This window comes from Amia ocellicauda, chromosome 23, assembly GCF_036373705.1.
Source record: "Amia ocellicauda isolate fAmiCal2 chromosome 23, fAmiCal2.hap1, whole genome shotgun sequence".
In the NCBI taxonomy this organism is placed as follows: domain Eukaryota; kingdom Metazoa; phylum Chordata; class Actinopteri; order Amiiformes; family Amiidae; genus Amia; species Amia ocellicauda.
In genome coordinates, this window is record NC_089872.1 from 16,345,376 (window position 1) to 16,368,005 (window position 22,630).

The 22,630-nt window shown below is 37.6% G+C and overlaps 1 protein-coding gene across 1 annotated transcript; it reads left to right on the forward strand.

The window, feature by feature from the left end:
• The first annotated feature begins 1,263 nt into the window (after positions 1–1,263).
• On the forward strand, positions 1,264–21,809 carry hmgcll1 (3-hydroxymethyl-3-methylglutaryl-CoA lyase like 1). Its single transcript, XM_066696981.1, has 10 exons — positions 1,264–1,325; positions 4,826–4,998; positions 5,803–5,880; positions 7,526–7,633; positions 8,537–8,632; positions 8,931–9,079; positions 13,525–13,588; positions 13,755–13,943; positions 20,040–20,165; positions 20,464–21,809. The coding sequence occupies exons 2-10, from the start codon at positions 4,903–4,905 to the stop codon at positions 20,563–20,565; spliced, it is 1,008 nt and encodes a 335-aa protein (XP_066553078.1). The 5' UTR covers positions 1,264–1,325; positions 4,826–4,902; the 3' UTR covers positions 20,566–21,809.
• Positions 21,810–22,630: the final 821 nt, after the last annotated feature.

Here is a 22,630-nt window from a genome sequence, read left to right on the forward strand (position 1 = left end):
ACAAAGATTCTGTCACTGCCAGAGCCCAACTTATGCCTACATTTAATCACAGATGGCCTCATTATTCCCCAAGTCTTATTTGATTTTGGTTTAAATGGAGAACTGTGTTGCTGTAACTTCTGGGAAATTAAATAGTTTCAGGATTTTATCATTTGTAATTTTTAATTTGATGTAAAAATATGTATACTCATACGTATCATTGTAAACTTCATGACTTCATGAGAGATGGGTCTTTTTAATAAAACAGTTACTGAATTATAGCAGCAAATCTTACCTCTGCCGTAGACTTTAATCCCTGAGTGAAAGACACCAATGCCCAGAGATGTGGTGAATTCATTGATCCAATACTGAAACAAACAAAAACAACATTTTGGAAACCTGTCCGAGTCAATTCACAAATCAAGAAAACTGAAAGCAACTTATAGGTGCTACAGACCTCTCAGAAAGCGTGTGTTTAATACCCCTTTTCCACTGGCCCACGGATAAAAGTATGTGAGAAAATACCAAGCACAAATGGGAGCATACACAGACACAAACATGTCTGCTAGCTTTGCTTTATTTTATTTTCTGTTTTAAACAAAGCTGCAGTATTCTTTTTTGTCGTCGGATTCACCTTTTAAGAAAGTGAAAACCTGGAAAGTTTGGAATTTATAATCCATGTACAGGAAAGCCAGTCCAGAGATTTCTCTATGGTACAATTAAACAATCTGCACAATACATTTTAGCAATATTAAACCATCTGCCTGCATATATGTGTGTTAAAAATGTTAATACCTATTATTGTAACGCACCCAGACCCAGCAACCTCTACTTAAATTAAATCACTGTCTTTGCCAAGATTGCAGGCATTCTATCATACAGAAACAGAATTAATTTGCTTCTACTTACCACATATTTTAGATATGAATAACACTTGGACTTCAGGGTCCCTATATGGACAGAATATATCCTATTTATATTCCCCTTGACTGAAAAACAACAAGATAAACAAGCTCTTTCATAATTTGTGTAAAGTTTTGGTAAAACCAAAAAGGAGATCGTGCAAGTAAAAACAGATTGTGCAATGTGTGTCATGTGTTGGAGAGGAACCACAGTGAAATGTGTTTAGAAGTTCAGTGTCTCCAGTGACCCTTAGCCTGCACTTGACAATCGTGGAGCGATGATGGCCCTTTTTAACAGGTCAACGCATTTCGTAACCAGAAACCATGGGTACTGAGAAAGGGAACTACTGCAAAATAATCTTAAATGCATATGGTACCTCTCAGGAGAAGGAGCTGTGGAAAGTTGGCTCAGTGCTGGCTATCTTCCTGAAGGAACTGTATAAGGTAACCTGCTGTATAAGGCTTTTAAATTTGTAAAAATAATATTTCCTCTGGGTAGGTTAAAATAAATATATAAATTGAAGGACAAATGTGAAACCATGAAAGAATAATGGATCTTTTTTGTTCGCTTTTCAATTTACACTTTAATCTTAAGTAGATGTCGTTCAATCATGATTTGATCTTTTCATTTTGCTGCATAATGGGGAGAAAAAAATGTTTACATTAAGATGTCCTTTCACTGAATCTGCGAAACATTTCCTTTTTGGCGTATTAAAATATATTGTACTGCAGTAGGATAATGCTACCCTTCACTTGTCAGAAGATATATATTTTTTGGGGATAGAAAACAAAAAGCATGATGGTCCATTCCAACTTCACGAATGTTTTCGTAGACTTGAACCTTGATTGACTTTAATATTTGAGTTTTAATTACTTTTTCCTAAATTGAGGTAACTGGCCCAGAGGAATGGAAAAGGGTAGTTCAGAGAAGTGTATTTTTTTAAGTGTAGTTAGCCTAATTTAGGCACAGATTAAATCAAAGCTTCAGTCTACTATACAAATTCAAATTACAAACCCCTTACTCTATGGCAGCTTTTAATTTAACACTTACTGTTAATGAAAAACGACTTTTGCTATGCAAAAAACACCAGTACAGCACAAGAGCCTTTGTGACTAGCAGAGGTTTCAGTACAGCACTGGTCTCCTCATTTGAGTCCAAAATGATGATGTTTAAACCAGGCATAAGTCACCAAAGCACAGCATCCATTTCATGAAACATCTATGGTCACCAGGATATGGTTCTACTTTTGCAGATATTTGACGATAAAGTCACAGATAAGATAATCAACACCAGTTCTCTTTCCACTTTTGACTTTGGTGGGCTCTTGGTATATCAGACATCAATGAAACCACAGAAACACAAACTAGATCTTTTTTGTTAATGTTGTGTTATCAGATGTGCGCTGGCCCTTTCAAGTTGTGCCTTCAGCTACCTTAAATGGATCCTTTTGTCCATCTGTTTCTTGCTACACTTATCAGAATAAATAAATCATAGAAACACATTTATTATTTTATCAATATATTTTGTCTTTAGCAAAAGGCAGACTTACCGTGAAGTACAACAGATTAAGTTTTAGTTTATGTTCTTAATGACATATTAAAATTATTATTACAAAAACACAAGTATTATATGGTTCCCCAGGCAGCTGAACACAGAATGTGCAAAGACGGCTCAAAGCCAAATAGTACACAAACAGCAGTACTCCCTTTTGCTCAGCATCACACAGATGTGCTACACTCCCTCCTAGCTTACAGTCTGGAGCTGTAAATACAACTGTCACTGGTGTTTGCTTGTGTAGTGTTAAGTTATTATTTAAAGTGACACCTTAAGGACAACTTAATGAAAACACAAGTGTTTTTCTGTTTTATGAGATCTAGGTTTACCAGATGTGCTTTGGAAGACTGGTAGAAATGCTGATAGATCCAAATTCTACAAAGCAGGGCCTTTATTCCCTTTCTTTCTTTCTTTCTTTTTTTTTTGCACAATAGAACACATTTGTATATATAAAATCCTGTATGGTAAGTGTATATACCATATTGCACAAACAGAGGGCAGAATATGGCACATTTGTTATCAAATACCTCCGGCCGGCTTCCCACTGATTGTGAGAGTTGTACAGGATATATTGTTTATAGCTTGGTGATTAATTGTTGAAAAATCCGGACTTAAAAACAATGGAAAGATTCCAGATTTGTCTTATACTGTGCAACATAAACAATTTAATCCTGTCAGTAGCAACTTCCATGTCAACAGTCCCCACTAACGAACTGTTCTGTTAGATATATACCAGGTCCTAGAAGCTGCCAGGGGATTGGATACTACTTTTTTTGTGCTTGTTTTGTTGTGCGTTTGCTTTGGAGTTCATATTGTCCCGTGCGGAAAGATTAGATTACGATATCAATTATATTCAAACATTATTCTGAGGGGAAAAAAGACCATCCCGTCTCCTGCACAGAAAGAGGATAACTCAAAGAAACATAATTGGGGTTTATATATACGTATCTTACATGTCCTTTTCATGTTTAATGTGATTAGTATAGATCTTAAACATTACGATTTGAAATCTTACAGGCTCACAACCATGAAATTATATTGCATAAACAAAATAGGCCTCAAAGGGGTCTACAGGTTTCCTCAAAGACAACCAAAACAGATGTTATTTGTCAACGCCTTGTTAGCTGTCTAGCTGTGGATAGTTTGTTCCAGCAGCCAGGGATCTATTAACAATGTCTGTATTAATTATTTTATATCTAACTGTTATATGAAATACTTGATTATTTAGCTCTGGTATAGGCATGATGTATTAATAAATTTAACTTTTGAAGGATAGCAAAATGTTGCATATTGCAATTTGTTATTTCATTACTCACATTGCACATACAGATCCAGTTAATGAACCCCCAGTCTGGTTTATATAATTCCTTATTTCCTTAAATTTCTCAGTAACAGACACCTCTCTTAAAACCCTACATCACTAATAGAATCCATGTACTAGCGCTGATTCTTTTCTTTCTTTTTTTCTCTCCCAAAAACAGTTGTCCTTGGTTAGTTAAAGATTGTCATGCAGTTTATGAATGACTTAGAGCAACTAAGAGTTCATTCAAAGCCTTTTCCATTAAGGAAAGGCGGCAACTGAAGCTTTCACTCTATCTGTAGGTGGCCTGTGAAAAACTCAGTCCATGTTCTTAAGAAATATGGCATTTCAGAATTCAGTGACTCCACTGTGGAAAGAAATAAAAAAAGAAAAGCGCAGTCAGGCCTCACTTGCAGTAAGACCATATGTTTCAGCACATTTGCTCAAATGGGATGTGTGACGGGAAGGATTTATCAGTACGCTTTGGGTTATTGTTGTTCAGAAGTCCAGCACTAGGACTTCATTAAACCGACTATTGTTAACAGCTGCACAAAGAAGAATAAGCCTTTCACTACGAAATTACAGTCAAACTTTACAGGGGGATTTTATTACAGCGTGCAGTTGATATTGGCAAGACTGGCCTGCCTCGTGGTGGAAACCTTCAGCTGTTTAAATTGCAGCAGATCAATCAGAGCAGCATGTTTTCGTGAAGCTTAGGATTTCCGCTGCGAGAGGCAAGAGGGCTACAATGCACTTCTCTTAATAAACAGCCCCATTACCGATAGACATCTCAACGGGGTGTTCACAGAAGCCCCAGTGCCACCTTAATATGCAAGTGGGATGATCCACTTCAGAGAGAAATGCATGTTCATGCTCTAATCTCAGAGGAACTGCTGTCTCTCTCTCTCTCTCTCTCTCTCTCTCCATCCCTTTCCGGTCCCCAATGTTGCTGCCATAGCAACAGCTGAGTCAGTCTCAGCTGCTAGCTGCAGACCTCTTAGCAGATCCTCCGATGCGCCGCCTGATCCACAGCAGGTCACTGCACGTCACAAGCCGCTCATTCACGAAATGTGTCTCTGTCCCTGAAAGATTCAGCCGGGTACCTGCAGTCCAGTGTTACGTGTTGGAGTCTGGGGAGTCCTGGAAGCAAACGCAGTGATAAACGAATGGGTAACATCCCCACTGCAGTGAAGCACTGCCTCAGCTACCAGAACGTCATCAGGGATTATCCATGGCTCGCACAATTCCTGCAGGAAGAGAAGGTGAGTGCCTCTGATGCTTAAATGAGAGAGAGACATAGAGCAAATACAAATGCACACACAGGGACAAACATTTGCTTGTTTCTTGGAGGAGCATATAAGCAACACATCACTGCTAGTGTCAGGAGATTACTATTATTTTGAGGATCTACTGGTGATTTGTAATTGTCTTGCTTTTGTCACGCTCTTAAGAGTGGGGTGCGATCAGTAGTGTCAATTATTGATGGTTCATTAGAAACATGACCTGAAATTAATCTGACAGATGGTGCGGGCCTCCAGCACGGCACATCCTCCTAGTTAGTTGTGTGAACTGGCGTCTCCTGTGTGTCACTCATGGGAGAGTCAAATGAAAAGTCTCAGTCCCATGGTATTGTCATTTTTACAAAACCTGTTCATTCTCTATGGATTTAGTGGCCTTACAACAAATCAAATATGAACCTTAATCATCATCTCTGGAAACCATTAGGGTTTATAACATATTCTCAGATATATGGTGGGCAGTGACCTTTGAACATGAAATTCATTAATCTTGTATACATTTTATATTCTATACAGAAAATAATGATATTCCATGAATTCACTATATTATTAAATATTAAAAGGTTATTGATTTCTTAAACTTTGTTAAACTCCACTTAATACTTTGTAAAATACACACAAAGTATTTCTGTGGGTTTAAAATGAATAATTCCTTATTATGAATAATGACATTAGGAGTATAACACATTATTTCAGGATTTAATTATTTAGATGGATAGGTTCATTATATCGATAATATGTTAATTTCTGCGGTACTAAATATTTTAGGGTGCGGTCACAAATGGACTCCCCGACTATGTGAAAATTGTGGAGGTTGGACCACGAGATGGCCTGCAGAATGAAAAGGTATTTCTGTCATTATTTAACATGAGGTTTTGCCATTTTTTCTTTACTTATATCACTTTTGATCTGAACATTTGGATAACATATGTATTTATAATCAGGATTAAACACTCCATGCCCAATGTCTACCCTTTTATGACAGAGTAGGGCAATATAACAAATACTAGACTGTTCCTTTTAGTCATAATGACACAACAAAGTAGGGCCTCTCAACCATGGCAGGAAGTTTGAGGCACACTGTTAACATAGTTGATTAAAAGCATTGGTAATATTATATATTCTTTCTATAATTGCACTATTTCATGGTATGATTACAGTGTAAATACCTTCTGTAAGGAATTATGAGCAATTGCGGTCTTATTCAATACAGACACAGTGTACCTACAGTGAAACTTGACTATAACAGCAGTGGAATTGGTCCTTAGGTACACTATATATATATAGTATGATACATATATTTTGTAACATAATGAAATGAATACAGTAAGCAAAATTATTATACATGATCTCCTGTAATTTCATGAGGAAGCACACCACCTTATTATAAAGACAATTCAGTAATTCGGAAAACCCCCTGTAGAAGTAGGTGAAAGAAGTAGTGATTGAAGAAATGCAGTTACTTTGGCCTTAACCCGCTTGGCTAAGGGAACGACAGCCTGGCAATGAAGACAAGACCAGGGGAAAGGAACTTGTCATGTGGTCTTTATGATAGTGTGTACGTGGGGGTGCATCTCATTGGCTGAGCTCGGGGCAGAGTGCAGCGTGATTGGGGGCTGTCTTCCTCCCAAACTTTAGTTTTAAACTCCAGGTACTTGATCTACAACATATCAGACTTCAAAAGCAGCAATATCTATGGCAAAATGAGACCACAACACATGATATACCAGTTTCTGATTACCTGCATGACAGACAAATGCACAAAAGATCATGGAAATACTTCCGATTTGCAAAATAAAATATTTACTTGAACGATGCAGGTGACAGTTCCCAGGAAAAGGGAGTTATGCATGTATAAGTGAAAAGGTTTAGTAAAATAAGCAGCTGAGATGGATATTGTTTTACACTGTATATATCTATAAAAAAATACAATTGTTTGCTCTTTGCTTTAAAATGTTTGCTGACATAAAAAACATTATACTGGAGAGCCTTAAGGCTTCATCAAAAAGCAGCCAAGGTTTTTTTTTTACAATTACATTAGAAGACATATGTTTTACATTTTTCTTTTCAAACACTGAATTGATGAAATGAACACAAAGTGACCTTGAAAAATGTAGGAAACAACATGATTTTACCAGATGGCTCATATGTTACATGTTTGGTACCTGTAGCTCACATTTTTATCAGTCCCATACTCACGCTTGTAGATCCCCATTTTGATTCGATTTATATGTTATTTAAGTTTGACGTGCTCAATCTATTGGTTGCTTGAGTACATCATCATCTGTATCTTATACAGGACCGTACTATTAACCACTTCCCCTCAAAGTACTTTAAGATTAATCACTGTAGAGCGAAGTAAACGTAATAATAAATATGACAGATATCTATTGCTTTTCTAGTAGCTGAAGCCTGCTGATGGAAATTAAAGTAGTACAAAATGCATATACACCAGGCTACACCTTAATTTCAAATGTCTTTTGTTTTACAGGAGATTGTTCCAACAAAAATCAAAATTCAGCTCATTGATATGCTCTCAGAAACAGGACTGCCAGTTATTGAAGCTACAAGCTTTGTGTCATCAAAGTGGGTCCCACAGGTAATATTCATAATTTCCTTTAAAATGTAATAATAATAATAATTTGGGATTGCTCTTTGGTAGCCTCTACATATGTATTCATGCTTGACTTCTACTGGCTTTGTCACAGCTTCAGACATTCACATGGTCTATAGAAAAAGACAAAAGATTAACTTGATAAGCTGTAATTTTCATAAAAACAACCCTATATTACAATGTAGCCAGCAAATTTCCTCAATCAGAAACCCTACATTTAAAAGGATACACTCTAACTTATGAAAATGTGAGTGTGTCTGCTTACATATGGTTATCTTTCAATTTTAAAACAGTTGAATAAGTCTTATTTCAAAGTCGTTAGACCCCTGTGGGCAGTCAGTCACATGACCTGCCCCCTGCTTCAGCCGAAGGGATCAGATTCGAAATTGAAAGAATGTTGTGTTGAGGATGCAACCTTGGTTATCTGAAATGAAGAAACAGTTCCCCAACTTTCCAGGTTGCTCCTTTGGCCTAAACACCTAGGCAATGAGGGAATTTATCCAATACTTGGGCTGAAGCAGGGGACAAGTCAAATGACTGCACACAAGGAGCTACTGGTGACTTTGAAATAATGCTAATTCAAGTGTTTCCAGGGTGAAATGTCATTTTCCAACACCCTCTGGGGAACGGCTCCACAACCCAACACTTTATAGTCCTTACTGAATATGTGTTGTAAATGCCAGGGAGCACCAAGAACACACCAGAAAAGAAAGAAATACGATTGAAATTCATGCACCGCACTAGTTATATTCTTCTAAGAGCAGCTTGTCTTCTGAAAAATTCAAAGTGCTAATGATAAAAAAATAATAATAATTTATAAAAGCTTACCATTTAACACTGAAATTTGATGCTTTTACTATCTAATGCTTTTCTTTATATTTTTTAAAGATGGCCGATCACACAGAGGTGTTGCAAGGAATAAAGAGGTTACCTGACATTAAATACCCAGTTCTGACACCCAATATGCAAGGCTTTCAGGCTGCTGTAAGTAACGGGTCATTAAAACAAGCAAATGAAAATATATTATTTATTCTGTAAAATGAAACCTAGAATGTACAAAACATTATAGTTCAAGCCACCTATTACTATAACAAATTAGCTGATATAATATCTTTACACACACACATATATATTCCAAGCACTTTGAATTTGGAATCAGTCCCCACAAAGAAAATGGTTTAATAAATTTCTTCCACATATTCATTCTGACCGCATTGCCCCACTCTTAATGAAGTGATAATGGGCTGCTATATGGGTTTGTAATCTGGTCCCATTTCGCAAGGTTGCAGCTGGTGCTACAGAGGTGGCCGTGTTTGGGTCGGCATCTGAGACCTTCAGCAAGAAGAACATCAACTGCTCGATAGAGGAAAGCATGCAGAGATTCGAGGAAGTCATGAAGGCAGCAGACGAGGCAAAGATACCAGTCCGTGGGTTGGTACTATTCCATTTTAAACCTTGCAGGAGAAAGGACAACATGCGAAGCTATCATCAAAATGTTACACATCCTATAAAAAAAGAGTAGCAATTCACATGACCCCCTTTTTTGTAAATGTTTACTTTCATGCTGCAAGTCTTTTTTTTTATTCAAGCCAACTGTGCAGAACATCTGTGGTCGAGGGACATAGAGCCAAACAAATGTGAAGCATATTGTAAACAGTGTGGCCGATGCACTACTACCACACAGACTGCGGTGAACCTTAACTGTTTGTGTTGCGTTTGAATGGATATTGTTTATAGCAGAAGCAATGTCTAATTCATGAATTACTTTGAATGGGAGATGATTATATAATTTCAGAGATGACTTGGCCACTAGGTTCACTAATTCACATCAGGGATAGATTTGGTACAATACAGCACTTCATTGATATAGTAATTAACAACATCCGTTTAGGTGTTTTGGACGATGATTTAAGTAATGGCTATAGTCAACACATTGCCTTTTTGATGCAATGTCTTTACTGTAGTGGGAGAACTAAACGTAACCATATTAGCCTGCCTACGTTAGATACCATGTCTGCAAATGCTATCATTTCAAATATTTCTACCCTTCTTTGCTGTTGTGCTAATATTCTCTGTGTTGCTGCCCTTTTACAGACTTGTTTCAAAGTTTTCCCACTATTTAGGGGGCAAAACATTTACAAAATGAAAGGCTGCTTCCCTTCCCAAAGCCATTCTTTGGCCTAGCGCATTGAAACATTATTATTTTTATTTTATTTTTTTTATTTCTTGGCAGACGCCCTTATCCAGGGCGACTTACAACATAAGTGCAAACAAAGTGCAAAAATACAGTGAAGTACAAGGCATCAATCATTACAAATTCAATTTAGCTAAAATAGCAATTCAAAATAATACATTTTACAAATTCCAATTTAAAGTACAGTAAGTGACTTCCTACATCCTGGACGGTGAAAGCTAAGTGCTGTCAAGATGTAGGGTCACAGTCAAGGGCTACGGGAAAGGGAGCAAGGAGGAAAACAATCAAGGATGCGAGAAGCATAATAAGAACTGTGAAGTGCGATCTAGCAGGGATAGAGGACTAATATTACAAGTACTGTCGGAAAAGATGCGTCTTGAGTAAGCGCCGGAATGAGGTCAAGGACTCTGCTGTTTTGACTTCGGTGGGCAGGTTGTTCCACCACTTAGGGGCCAGGGATGAGAAGGAGCGGCTCTGGAGGAAGGAGAGTGGAGAGGAGGTAGAGTTAGTCTTCTGGCACTGGAGGAGTGCAGTGGTCTGGAGGGGATGTATGGAGAGACGAGTGACTGAAGGTAGCTTGGTGCAGTGTGGTTGAGACAGCGGTAGGTGAGGGTCAAAGTCTTGAACTGAATGCATGCCGGTATCGGGAGCCAGTGGAGGGAGCGGAGCAGTGGAGTAGCGTGTGCGAATTGTGGTAGAGAGAATACCAGACGAGCCGCAGAGTTCTGGATGAGCTGGAGCGGCGGGTAGTAGATGCAGGCAGGCCGGCCAGGAGGGAGTTGCAGTAGTCCAGACGGGAGAGGACCAGTGACTGGACGAGCAGCTGAGTCGAGTAGTTGGTGAGGAAGGGACGGATCCGGCGTATGTTGCTCAGGAAGAATCTACAGGTGCATGTCAGCATGGTGATGTGCTGGGTGTAGGAGAGCGCAGGATCCAGGGTGACTCCTAGATTTTTAGCGGAAGAAGAAGGAGAGAGTGAGGTGGATTCCAAGGGGATCGAGATGGGGAGGTTAGCAGAAGGTGAGGAAGAGTGGGGGAAAAACAAGAGATCCGATTTGGAGAGGTTGAGCTTGAGGTGGTGCGAGTGCATCCAGGCGGAAATAGCAGACAAGCAGAAAGAGATGCGAGAGGGGATGAGAGGGTTAGAAGAGGAAAAAGACGGGAAGATCTGGGCATCATCAGCGTAGAAGTGGTAGGAGAAACCATGGAAAGCAATGAGGGGGCACTTCATGGGATCAACATGGGATCTTCTGACACGTTTAAGACTATGGCAAGCCAAATTATCATTTAGAGATATCTCTAAATGCATTTAAAGATATCTTCAAATATTTAAAGATATCTCTAAATCATTTGAAGATATCTCTAAATCATTTAAAGATATCTGCAAATCATTTAGAGATATCTTCAAATGACTTCCTGTATTTTGGCTGAGATTATCACTTCCTGTTTCCTTATTCAGTTACATAGAAATTAATGAACAAGTTAACAGGAAGTGATAATCTTGGGCTACATACAGGAAGTCATTTGAAGATATCTCTAAATGATTTGCAGATATCTCTAAATTATAATTTGGCTTGCCATACAAGACAAAATACAGATGTCCTTAAACTGAAGATAAACGTGTCTGTGAGAATGGACTGTGTCAGCTCTACATTTAATATATTTAATTTTGGACAATGTTTCATACATGTAGATCAATGCTTTATTGGAATATATTGAAATACTTTGAAGGCCCTTATTACATTTACCAAGAATTTAAAGGTATTGGATTAAATCTAAATTGCTGGAGCCATCACAAAATTTGACAATAATTACAGAAAAATCATTCAGAGAGACGGACTGCTTTCATTGCCCTCATCAGCATAACCAATGGCCCAAAGAGAAGGAACATAAACGGAACATGTTCAGAACATACACAGATTGGCAAAGCCCCTCCACACGTACAGGCAGATGATGGCTTTTAAAATTTCCATTTTAAAGCAAGACATTTGTATAAGAATAGTATCATTATTCAAAGAAACTGGCTGCTGAAATGTGGCCCATGTTGCATTTCTCTACAAGATTGAGAGTGACTGTTGGATTGAATTCCCAATTCCTTTTTTATTCCAAGCATGCGTGTTAACAGGAAAAAACACAGAAAGGGGAAATAAAGCAGCAATAAAAGGAAGCATTTGTCATATAATACCATTGTCAAAATATTCAACACCATTTTTACAATCACTATACATTATTTTCAAAAACGTTCACTGGGTACTTTTTCCTCTTTCTTTCCTCAATGACAAGAACTTGAGAACCGCAAACCATAAAACTTACAAATAAACAGTCTGACAGCAGTCTTTCACCATTTATTTTTTAAGGATATTACATTTTCCCTTTATAACAGCATCGATGCATAGCATTTTCACGGTATTTATTTTATTTGAACAGAATTTTGTAACAAAATACTTAAACAGCTTTAAATTATACTAGAAATTATAGGTAAGAAAGCAGAGTTCCAGATGTTCGTTTAACCTGGTATTTTGTATCAGTTACAACTACAACTCCAGATGTGGCTAACCAAATACAGAATGTTTCAAATAGTGGAAGCACTCTTTAATCTCAAAGAAAACAAAGCAGAACTACCATGGACACACATCAGTTTGACATCCTTATTTTTGTTAAAATGACTAAGTGTATGGTGTCTGAAATGATTGAAGTGCATTCTCTTCTCCGAAGAAGAAAGAAGCTCTATTGAAATTCCAGTAGCAGATTCTGAGACTGTCGAACAACCTGAGCCCAAGAGAAACATTTCATACTTTTTTTTTCTACTTTTCACCAATAGAGCTTAACTATGCCATTTCATTTTCACTGAAGGCAAACTGTAAATGTTTCCTAAACATATGGAAAGACAATACCCTTTAGTAGCGACCATTTCAATCATTAATTTTCAGTGCCTTGGTTGACGTTAAATAAATGGAACATGCAAGTGTATAATACATGAGTAACAATGTACACAAATAATTTTAACTAGCCTACCACTTGTAAATTGTTCTGACAGTTGTTGCCGACGATCTAAACATAAGGAATGACAGAGAGACAAGACAAAAAGGATGTTACCATATACACTAGTTCTAAAAAAAGAGCGTTACATTTTTGAAAGTTGTGTTTTCACTATTGCCTGTCTGAATGAATATAACAATAAATGGATTCCTGGCAGCTTTACAATCCGCTGGATGCCATCCCAATAAATTTGATTTGATTAAGCTGCAGTTAAGCCAAATTTAAATGATTATTTCAATCAAACGTCTTTCAAAAATATGGTATAAGGCTTGCTGGGTACATGTTTAAGATAATGAGAACGGTCAGAAAAATGTAAAAAATGCAAAGTCTTTGTTCTGACTTTGTTCGCAAAATGACCAAAACCACCAAGGGGACATTCTTGAGGTCTCGTCCATCCTGAATATTAGTTTAATTAGCCTTTTCATCTTCCCCCCTGCCCTTTTAACATTTGAACATGAAACACAATCTTTTCTTTCAGCAATATAGTATCTGTCCCCAAATCATTGTTGTTATCAGTGTTGTTTCATTATTATTTTATGCTGATTTGATCTAAATGATTATTCTTTTTGGTTACTTTCTCTCATTTATAACTAGGCATTGAACATTTCTTAATTGCTTTTTAAACATTATTATTCTGTCTTAGATATGTTTCCTGTGCCATAGGATGTCCATATGAAGGATATATAGAGCCAACTAAAACCACAGAGGTAACCTATTTTACTGCTTTGGTTTCTGTATTGTATGTCAAAATGTATTCCATTAATATATTAATCTATCTATCTATATGTACAGAACGCTAGTATATATGTAGTAAAAGTTTGTTCTAAGACAGCCATTATTAATTTTATTAAAGTGTGACTGTTTCAATTATAGGTGGCCAAGAGGTTATACAGTCTGGGATGCAATGAGATTTCCCTGGGAGACACGATCGGAGTGGGTACTCCTGGCACCATGGCAAAAATGCTGGAATGTGTTTTGAAAGAAATCCCTGGGGAGGTCCTGGCCATTCACTGCCACGATACATACGGGCAGGCCCTCGCCAATATACTGACGGCTCTGCAGGTAACAGCTGGTTGCTTTTTACATTCTACTCGATCCATTCTGTTGGTTAAAGTTCATATTATAATAGTTATAGTAATAATAATAATAGCTGACGAGAGAAAAAGAAAGACACGACCTCCTAATGTAGAAATCATTCTCTTCCTCTGCACGTGTGTGTTACCCTGACCTCTGAATCTGTGCCATATTTGAAAGACATCAAAATGTATGAAATGCCCCAGCTTTGGCAGCTTGAAATCATTCTTTTCAAACGTGGGGAATGTAACCCCACCACCCACCCCCATCAATGGAAGGAAAATAAACACCCAAGAGAACATTTCAGCCTAAGCAAACTAGTGAGGACACTATATACATCAATAAATAAATTAAAGCATAATAAAACTGTGCGCTCCCCCACTTCAATCGTTGTTTTTTGCCTGGCCTTTGTGCGTCTTTCACAGAATGTCTTCCCCAGGAGTGCAGAAGTGCTCTCCCAGGCCTTCAGCAGCTCCGCAGATGTAAAGGGTTCGGCACAAAGGCCTACCTATTCAGTGTCTGTTCACACGACAGCTCCCTGTCTCTCACAATGCCTTCAAGTTCAGGGGGAAATATAGCCTGAAGGGTTTCGGCTTCATCTGTCTAAGAGCTGTTGAACTTTGTGACAAGGTTGTGCCAAACGATCAGAAAAATGATCCTCTGCATCACAGAAACACATGGCGAATGGGATAGTGAGGAGAGAAAAAAAAAAACCTGAGCACTGAAGCCCTCTCTCTCTCTCTCTCTAAACTGAATGGTAACACAAAGCTCAAGGTATTTCACAGATGCTGCCCTGTTTGATAGCCTTTGCCGAGCGCTTCACGGTCGGTGTAATGACGTGACTCTGGAGGGTACGACACAAATGAGGTGTTTCGGACGCGGCCTTCCTTTGCCGGGTACTGTACTACGACGGTTGCGTGTCATATTTCAAAAGCATCTTAATAATTACAAAGGCTTTCAAGACCAAAACGTCTGACTGATGGTGAGAAGGTTAAACACTCACACTCAAATCACAGCCATTTAACTAACACAAATGTTGCTTTCCCCCCCACTTTTCACTGTTAACACATTTGCAGTTGTTTTAAGAATATCATAGGACTGATAAAATGATGGATGAATGAACATTTCTTGTTAAAAAATACACTTTTTCTTAATCACAGCAAAAACTCATCCATTGCTTTCATCACAAGAAAATGTATGTGGTTAATAAAAGGGTAGAATAAAAGACCTGCACACATACAATCCAGTATTTACAGTCCCACAAGTCCAGCTTTCCGTTTTACAGCAATCATTTATCTAAACATCTGACCATGACTTTGACTCATTTCGTAGCACTGAGGAGAAACAGGATTGTACTTGTTCAAACGCCGTTACACGTCTTCGTGTGAATCAGCATAAAACTTGATTCATTACAGCAGCTGAAAGACCACAGAAAAATAACAATAATAGCAGGGGAAAATTCAGCCAACCAGTTGTAATTCCCCAGCTCCAGTAACCCGATGGAAATTAAAGATTTTATCGTCGCTTTTCATTATGCGGTGGCAGTAGTTCACACCACCAGCTGTGACCGAAATGAATTCTTCTAACCCTGTCAGTGCGCAGTCACCACTGCTTTTGTCTGCCACAAATACATTGCATGCTCTGTGCACTCCTTTTTTTTTTGGTGCCTTTCAAACCCTATTACAAATTCACCTTCTGCGGGCCACACACTGTTACTGTGTACTCTTCCATTTCACAGATTTGGCTCTGAAACGACCCAGCTTTCCCATCCAGAAGTGCAGAGAGACTTGCTGTCTAACTCAGAGCCTAGGCTTTTGCTCACTTTATTTAAAATTACTTCTGCATGCAAAGAACATTGAGCAATTTAAACCCAGGAGGTAAAAAAAATGTACAGGCTTAAAGAACATAAGTTTACAAACAAGAGGAGGCCATTCGACCCATCGTGCTCGTTTGGTGTCCATTAATAACTAAGTGATCATATAAAGGAAAAGAAAGAGAGATGCTTGATTTAACCTCCTAACCTGGTTCCAGGACGTCGATCTTGTTCATAATGGTTTCTGCTGAGGTAGTATTGCCCGCTGCCTTGCTGGTACTCAGTGTGTTCAGACTAATAACTTGTAAAGTTTACCTTTTTCCCAAGATGAAGGTCATGAAAAAGTTAGGCCTGTGTTTGGGGTGGGGTCTGTCACCAAGAAAATGCAGGAAACTGTGGGCTCGGCTTTCTGAAGGAAGTGGGGTTGCCTACGGGCCTACATTTATCCATGGGTGGAGTTAACAGCAGGAGGCTGTCTAAATGATGTAAAGCAGAGACTAGGTGACCCCACATCAATTAGGGAAGGTTGCGCAGGCTTTGGATAGGAAAGGAAACACAGATATAGTGGAAATAATGAAACTAATCATTTCTAAAGGGTTTTACAAACCAACATTTTTCCCGATGGGTTATCTGTAATAATAAGAAACACAGTTTGAATGTGAACTCCAATTACGTTGTCACGAAGCGTATGGAGCTTGTTGATAACATAATAAGCTCAACTGATGGACCATTCGAAACATATGAATCTGACACTAATTTAAATGTATGATTTGAACAACTTAGCTCTAATCACAGTCATATTTCTTATAGCATGGACTTAATACTTAGTGCATGGCATTTCTGAGTAAAAACGTGTGTGATGTAAACCTTCTAAACCCTAGCTTAAGAAACACACCAATAAGCTTTGACTGGTGTCATCCGGAGGAGTAGAAAATATCTAAAAGGAGCTGTTGTCTTGTAGGTTTCTCATCAAATGGCCTCAAAGCTTTTGTGTCTGTTATTGTTTGTTTGTTTATTTTGTCTTCAAACCTCATGGAAATGCACTTGAAATTCTACGCTGTATCTTAAACCATTATAAGCAGAGCAGGATATACGGTCTTACAGGGCTTCAATGGGATTACAGGGTGTATGCTTTTAATTATATTTGTATTGTTGTTTTGCACAAGAAAGATTATGCGTGCTCTTTTAATTCAGCGAGTCTAAGAGGAAACATTAGTGTGAGTGTACTGCTTCCCATTATAGCGAGGCGAAGGAGTTGAAATTGAGAACTCAGAGGCAAATGTGCTTTGTTCATTGATCTCTGGATGAATATTTTCATTAAACCGAGAGCAAAGGAAAGCCACGGAGGATTCCCTAGACAACAGAGGCAGCTGCACCTTCTATTAAAAAGGCTCCTTTAAATCTGGTCACATTAATGATAGGGCAGACGACAATTAACTTCCATGTTTAATTGTATGTTGGGCTAAGTGCCTCATTAGCCATGCCTAGTGCCCTGGAGCTTGGCTCAGTACCTGCTATAAGTGCCAGTTTGCTGTTATGATTAAAGCCAGCATTGCAGAGGGAAACTGACCTCCTTCCAGGCGCTGAGCTCAAAACCCATAGAAGTGAGGGGTGCTTCATTTGCAGAAGTGAAGAAGATGGCCTAAACATCTCTAAATGTTAGTATTTTGGAAAGGTGGGTGTTGAAGGAGAGACTTGGATTTGATGGTGTACCCTGAAACAATTAATTTTCACTCTGTTAGATCAATGAAAAAAGCAAAGAATTGTAATTATTCAATTAATTAATTAAGTCATTCATTCATTGTTATTATGATTATAGAACTTCACAAGAGGTGTTAAACGACTGGGGGGTAAAATGATCCAAACAACATTTACCAATAAAAGCATGCTAGTTACTGTTGCTGTTTTCTGCTTTGTTTGTCATGGAAACAAATGCATGCCCCAATTAATTTAGTAACACAAATAAACAAGCCAAACATATTGTAATTCCTGAGATATTTTAATTGATGGTCTGTTTTTTCTCTACATGCAGGAGGAAATAATGTCTTCAGTCTATTCAAGTTTTATTAGTAACATTTTGTGACATTGTTTCCTTTTGGACAGAGGATATGGAATTTTGTAACATCTAACGTTTGATTACCATGTCCCTTTTTCAAAACTAAAACCAACCACGTTTCTCTAGCTGGAGGCAGGCCCTATGAACTGTTCCAGAGATGATTTCTGGATATTGTAAACTTAATTGAACACTGCCAATTTGAGTTTCTAACCAAGATTTCCTATATGCAGTGTATCAGCAAAGAAACAGAAGTCAATGTTACCATTCAAAGCGCTGTTTTCTAAAAAAAATGTCCACTTGAGACCCCTGGCCTCCTGCAATTAGAGGTTGAACCGCGTGGATTGACAAGGTAAATTACTGCTTAATGTTTACACAACAAAACGTCTGCCCAGTACAATATCCTACACTGATCTTACTGAAACCGAGGTCTGGAAATCTACAGTACAAACCAGAGCGGGTAATTTCTCTGTGCCAACACAAACAGCAATTAAAGCTTAGTATGACAGAAATCTTATGAAATAGTGCTACGTTCGGACCATTTAAAAAGTCAGCAATTATAGCGATTGTTATTGAAAACTGAACTCGTGCTTTTCGGGGGGGGGGGGGGGGGGCAGGTTTATGAGCAATGAAAACCTCTAATATAGCTTTACACTGATGGTTGATAAAACAACACCGGGGTCATGAGAAGGATCCTGCGTTAATTTCGCTTCACTGTGGGATCTCCCCACATCTGGCTGTGCAACGGAAGCTGGAAAACGTTTTTAATATTCTCCTGACAGTAAAGTGGACATGTGGAAAACATTCGGATCTCTTAATCTGAAATGCTTCTGAAAAATAGACATTTGGCTTCATAATTTGTAACGATGAAGACAAAGATTCCACAACCTGTTGTAAATAACTTAATGGCTTTGAAGGCAAGGGCCTCCAAGGCATATCAAATGCTCATTTCCCCCAACCTGGAAGTAACAAGTTAATAGTTGTGCACCTGTGCGGCAAATGTTATAAATAACAGAGGTTTATCATGTGGCAGTCACAGAGTTGTATAAAAGTGCCTCTTTATTGTAAAAACAGATACGTAAAATAATAGCAATCGTAATAATGAGAATATTAGGCATGAATATTCCTAAAGTTCAATGTCCGTCATTTCTCTGGATCCAGGAAGTAGATTTGTAGATTATTTTCAGGGAACTTTTTATTTTTCTGTCATACCCCAATTAATTTAGAGAGAGATAGAGAGAGACAGAGTTAGACCGATATAGATAGATATAGATAGAATAAGGGCGTTCACCAGGAACATCCTGTAACAAATGGTAAATACATATATTTATCATAGAAAACTATATATACATGTGTCTTTCAGTGGGTATGTTTGATTTAATATCTCAGATAGCAGGATTTCTCTAGTAAGTGTGTCCAATGTCTCTCCAAACAAATGCTTCAATTTCACATCATACAGCAGTGACACCTTGTGGTTATACTGACGTGGACAGTTAAACTGACCAGACCGCAACTCGAATGCCAACAAAACATCAAGAGTATGATTTAAAACAAAGTAATATGATTATGTAAAGATCTATGTCTGCATGGAGGGGGAAAAAGACTTTGGAATAAAAGACATTGTCAGAATAAGTGAGAGCAATTTAGAGAGGTTTATTTTTCAAATATATTAAAATGGAGCAAAAACAAAGTGTTGCACTGCTGGAGTTTCCACAGTCTTCGTGCCGTTCATGTGAGTGGACAAGCACTAGCTCAGACGTACAGAGCAACAGCTCATAATGGGCCATAAATTCTCATATGGAGGCCAGACATTTGTGGTTGGCCATGAAACGTATTCCGCCACTAAAAGTACAAATCCTGCGATGATTTCGAATGCAAGCTTCTCCACTCCATGTAAAGACTCAAAAAGACTGCTAATGTATGATTATTATTTTAAATAGAGAAAATGTTTATACATGGAAAATACCGGCATATTAAATTCAGCATCCGTCACCATCAGTGCAGTTTCATTATTTTTTATTTTATTATCATTTTATATCCATTCTCAGTTTAAAATACAATGTTTTCATTTGCCTTCGGCGTTTTAGTCACATTAGGATCCATTTACTGGCACAAGCTTCTGCACAAGTATATGTTCTGTGCTTATAATTCTTTACTGAAACTTGACAGTAAAGTGCTAGAAACTGGTTTAAATATTTCTTCTGTTTCTTTCATTTAGATGGGGATTTCTGTGGTGGACTCCTCAGTGGCTGGTCTTGGTGGTTGCCCATATGCTGTAGGGGCCTCTGGCAATGTGTCTACTGAGGATGTTGTTTACATGCTCAATGGGTTAGGTATTAAAACAGTAAGTATTTTTCATGTGACAAGAATGCCAGCAGCAAATCAGAACTTCCTTGTTCATCCTTTCATTGCAATAAACTATGAATGTATTATCAGACGATTATTATCTTATTCCAGAACTGAATAAATATTTAAAACAAAACCAAGTGTAAGAAAAAAAAATCATACATTCATGACATCTTCATCACCATTTACAGTATATCTTTTTTGTATATCTTATGTGTTGAATTGTTGTTACAATTGCTCCCCCTGTTGGACTGATGTGAGGTTTATTTGGCCTGTGTGCACATTTCTCCCTGCAGGGAGTGGATCTTCACAAAGTGATGGACGCAGGGAACTTTATCTGCAACGCCTTAAACAGGAAGACAAACTCCAAAGTTGCCCAAGCCAGCTATAAGCCTTAGGAATTCAAATGTTCTAATATTGAAATATGCAAAATGCTTTCCCCGTCACTCTCTGTACAGCTACGCTGCAAAGGTGCATAGTGTAGCTGACGAATGCTGCAAAAAAGAGGTAGTGGTCCTTCGTGTCATATTACAAAGTAATGAGTAACATAGGTGTATCTACATTTTCTTTTTACCAAAGAGTCCTTTAATCCCTATGCTCAGATCTCTCATTGTTCACCACGCCACGTGCCGCTCAGAGTATTTTACATGTCAAGCATTAGACTTCAGTGATGAGATGTGAAGGAAAATCATTCCACACTTGTGAAAGTAATTTCTTGAGTTTGGTATTTTGCAAACTCGCTGGTCATTCATTTCCTGCTAAACGTGGTTGTGATTAAGTTGCAACTGGGGGTTCGAGCGGGTCGCTGGGGTCACTTGAGTTTTTAAACCATGGAGGGCAGATCATTATCTTCATGAAAATATACTTTCATTTCCGGGATTCTTTCAAAGCAGATGGTGTCCTGTACCCACATGGTGTACATTCATATATATTTTAGTCAGTCAGTACAGCAGGTTAAACACTACAAACCGATAGCCCCTTTCAAAATTTCATTTTTTTTTCCTGTTATGGAATAATCATTCTCAAAGTTTATTTTGTTTTAGCTTTTTTCCTAAATAAACTGAGTTCTTGGGTATTTTACAATTCCCTTGAACTATAGGTATAGAAACATTGAAGGTTAGCCACAATGTTCTATTTCAAATTATTTGAGATAAATACTGCATACAAGCCCATCGTGGTATTGAAACTAATCAGTATTTGATTTCTTTATCACAATCCATCATCTACACTAAGTTGAGAAATCATACTACTTGATGGCCTCAGTATACATTTGTGAAAATTGATTGAATGGCCCCAATATAGAACATTTAATCTTACTACTATTTTATTACAATGACAATAACCCATTTAATGTCAAAAATATATATTCCCCCCAAAAAAATGATAAGTATGCAAAGAGTTAATGAAAGGTGACACAAAAAGGCAATGTATGAGCCAAAGTCTGTAGATTGTAAACCCCTATAAATTATACTGTATTATATTATTATTGTGATATAAATGTTTGATTTATTTTGACTATACAATTCTATTTATTTTGTCATATTTGTAACATTAAAAATAATATTTTGTCAATACCAATTGTGAATAAGAACCAAATGTGCAAATGCCATAATCCTGCAAATAAAACACTACAGTAACCAAATAGTCTGATAAACTGTTTTTATTCATCCGTTTGAAGTATACCCTTTACTGCCCGAGTGTATTTCTCACAGTAGTTTGGATTTAGAAAGTAATTACTTAATCTTTCAGTTGGAAAACATACAGACACATGCTATATTACTCATACTATCATGTTAGCATTTCAAACCATAAACAGGTTTTTTTTACACAGCATCCTTTTGGGAATAGGACATAGAGTGGATGAATCAATATTAGACTGTCACACAGTTTATGTTGACTTTACGGGCCATATAACCCCTGTCAGTGCATTTATGAGCACTTATCGGGCTTTTATCAGGCTTTCTATATAAACCTTGTATATTCCAGCCTCCTTCTTTTGAACAATCCTTAGAAACACAATACTCTTAACTTGTCAAATATCAAAGCAACTAGATTTGTGAGAGTTTCACTAGGTGTAATGGGAAACATCCATAATATTTTCACTGTAATTTTATATTAAACTACTGATTTATTAACCTGGGGGGCAGTAAATAAATGTCAGATCACATCAAACAGAGCATAAATGCATTTCAAGATATTTTTAAATGTTCTATCACTAAATGATTTAGAGATATCTCAAAATATTTGAAGATCTCTTTAAATGAATTAAATATCTCTCTAAATGATCATTTGGCTTTCCACATAATTCAGTTAATACCACTACTATTATGAATTATGTTTTGTTTATGTTTTGTAAGTTGCCCTGGATAAGAGCGTCTGCCAATAAATAAATAATAATACATAATAATTATGCTACAAATCATATTTTTAGAAGGATTTTCTGGAATATTTTAGGCCATTTTG

What these genes read in the sequence shown, in the direction of transcription:
- hmgcll1 (XM_066696981.1), top strand. Translation starts at nt 4,903, where the DNA reads ATGGGTAACATCCCCACTGCAGTGAAGCACTGCCTCAGCTACCAGAAC. An exon ending in AATTCCTGCAGGAAGAGAAG is followed by an intron (nt 4,999 to 5,802) that starts GTGAGTGCCTCT and finishes TAAATATTTTAG; the next exon opens with GGTGCGGTCACAAATGGACT. An exon ending in ATGGCCTGCAGAATGAAAAG is followed by an intron (nt 5,881 to 7,525) that starts GTATTTCTGTCA and finishes TTTGTTTTACAG; the next exon opens with GAGATTGTTCCAACAAAAAT.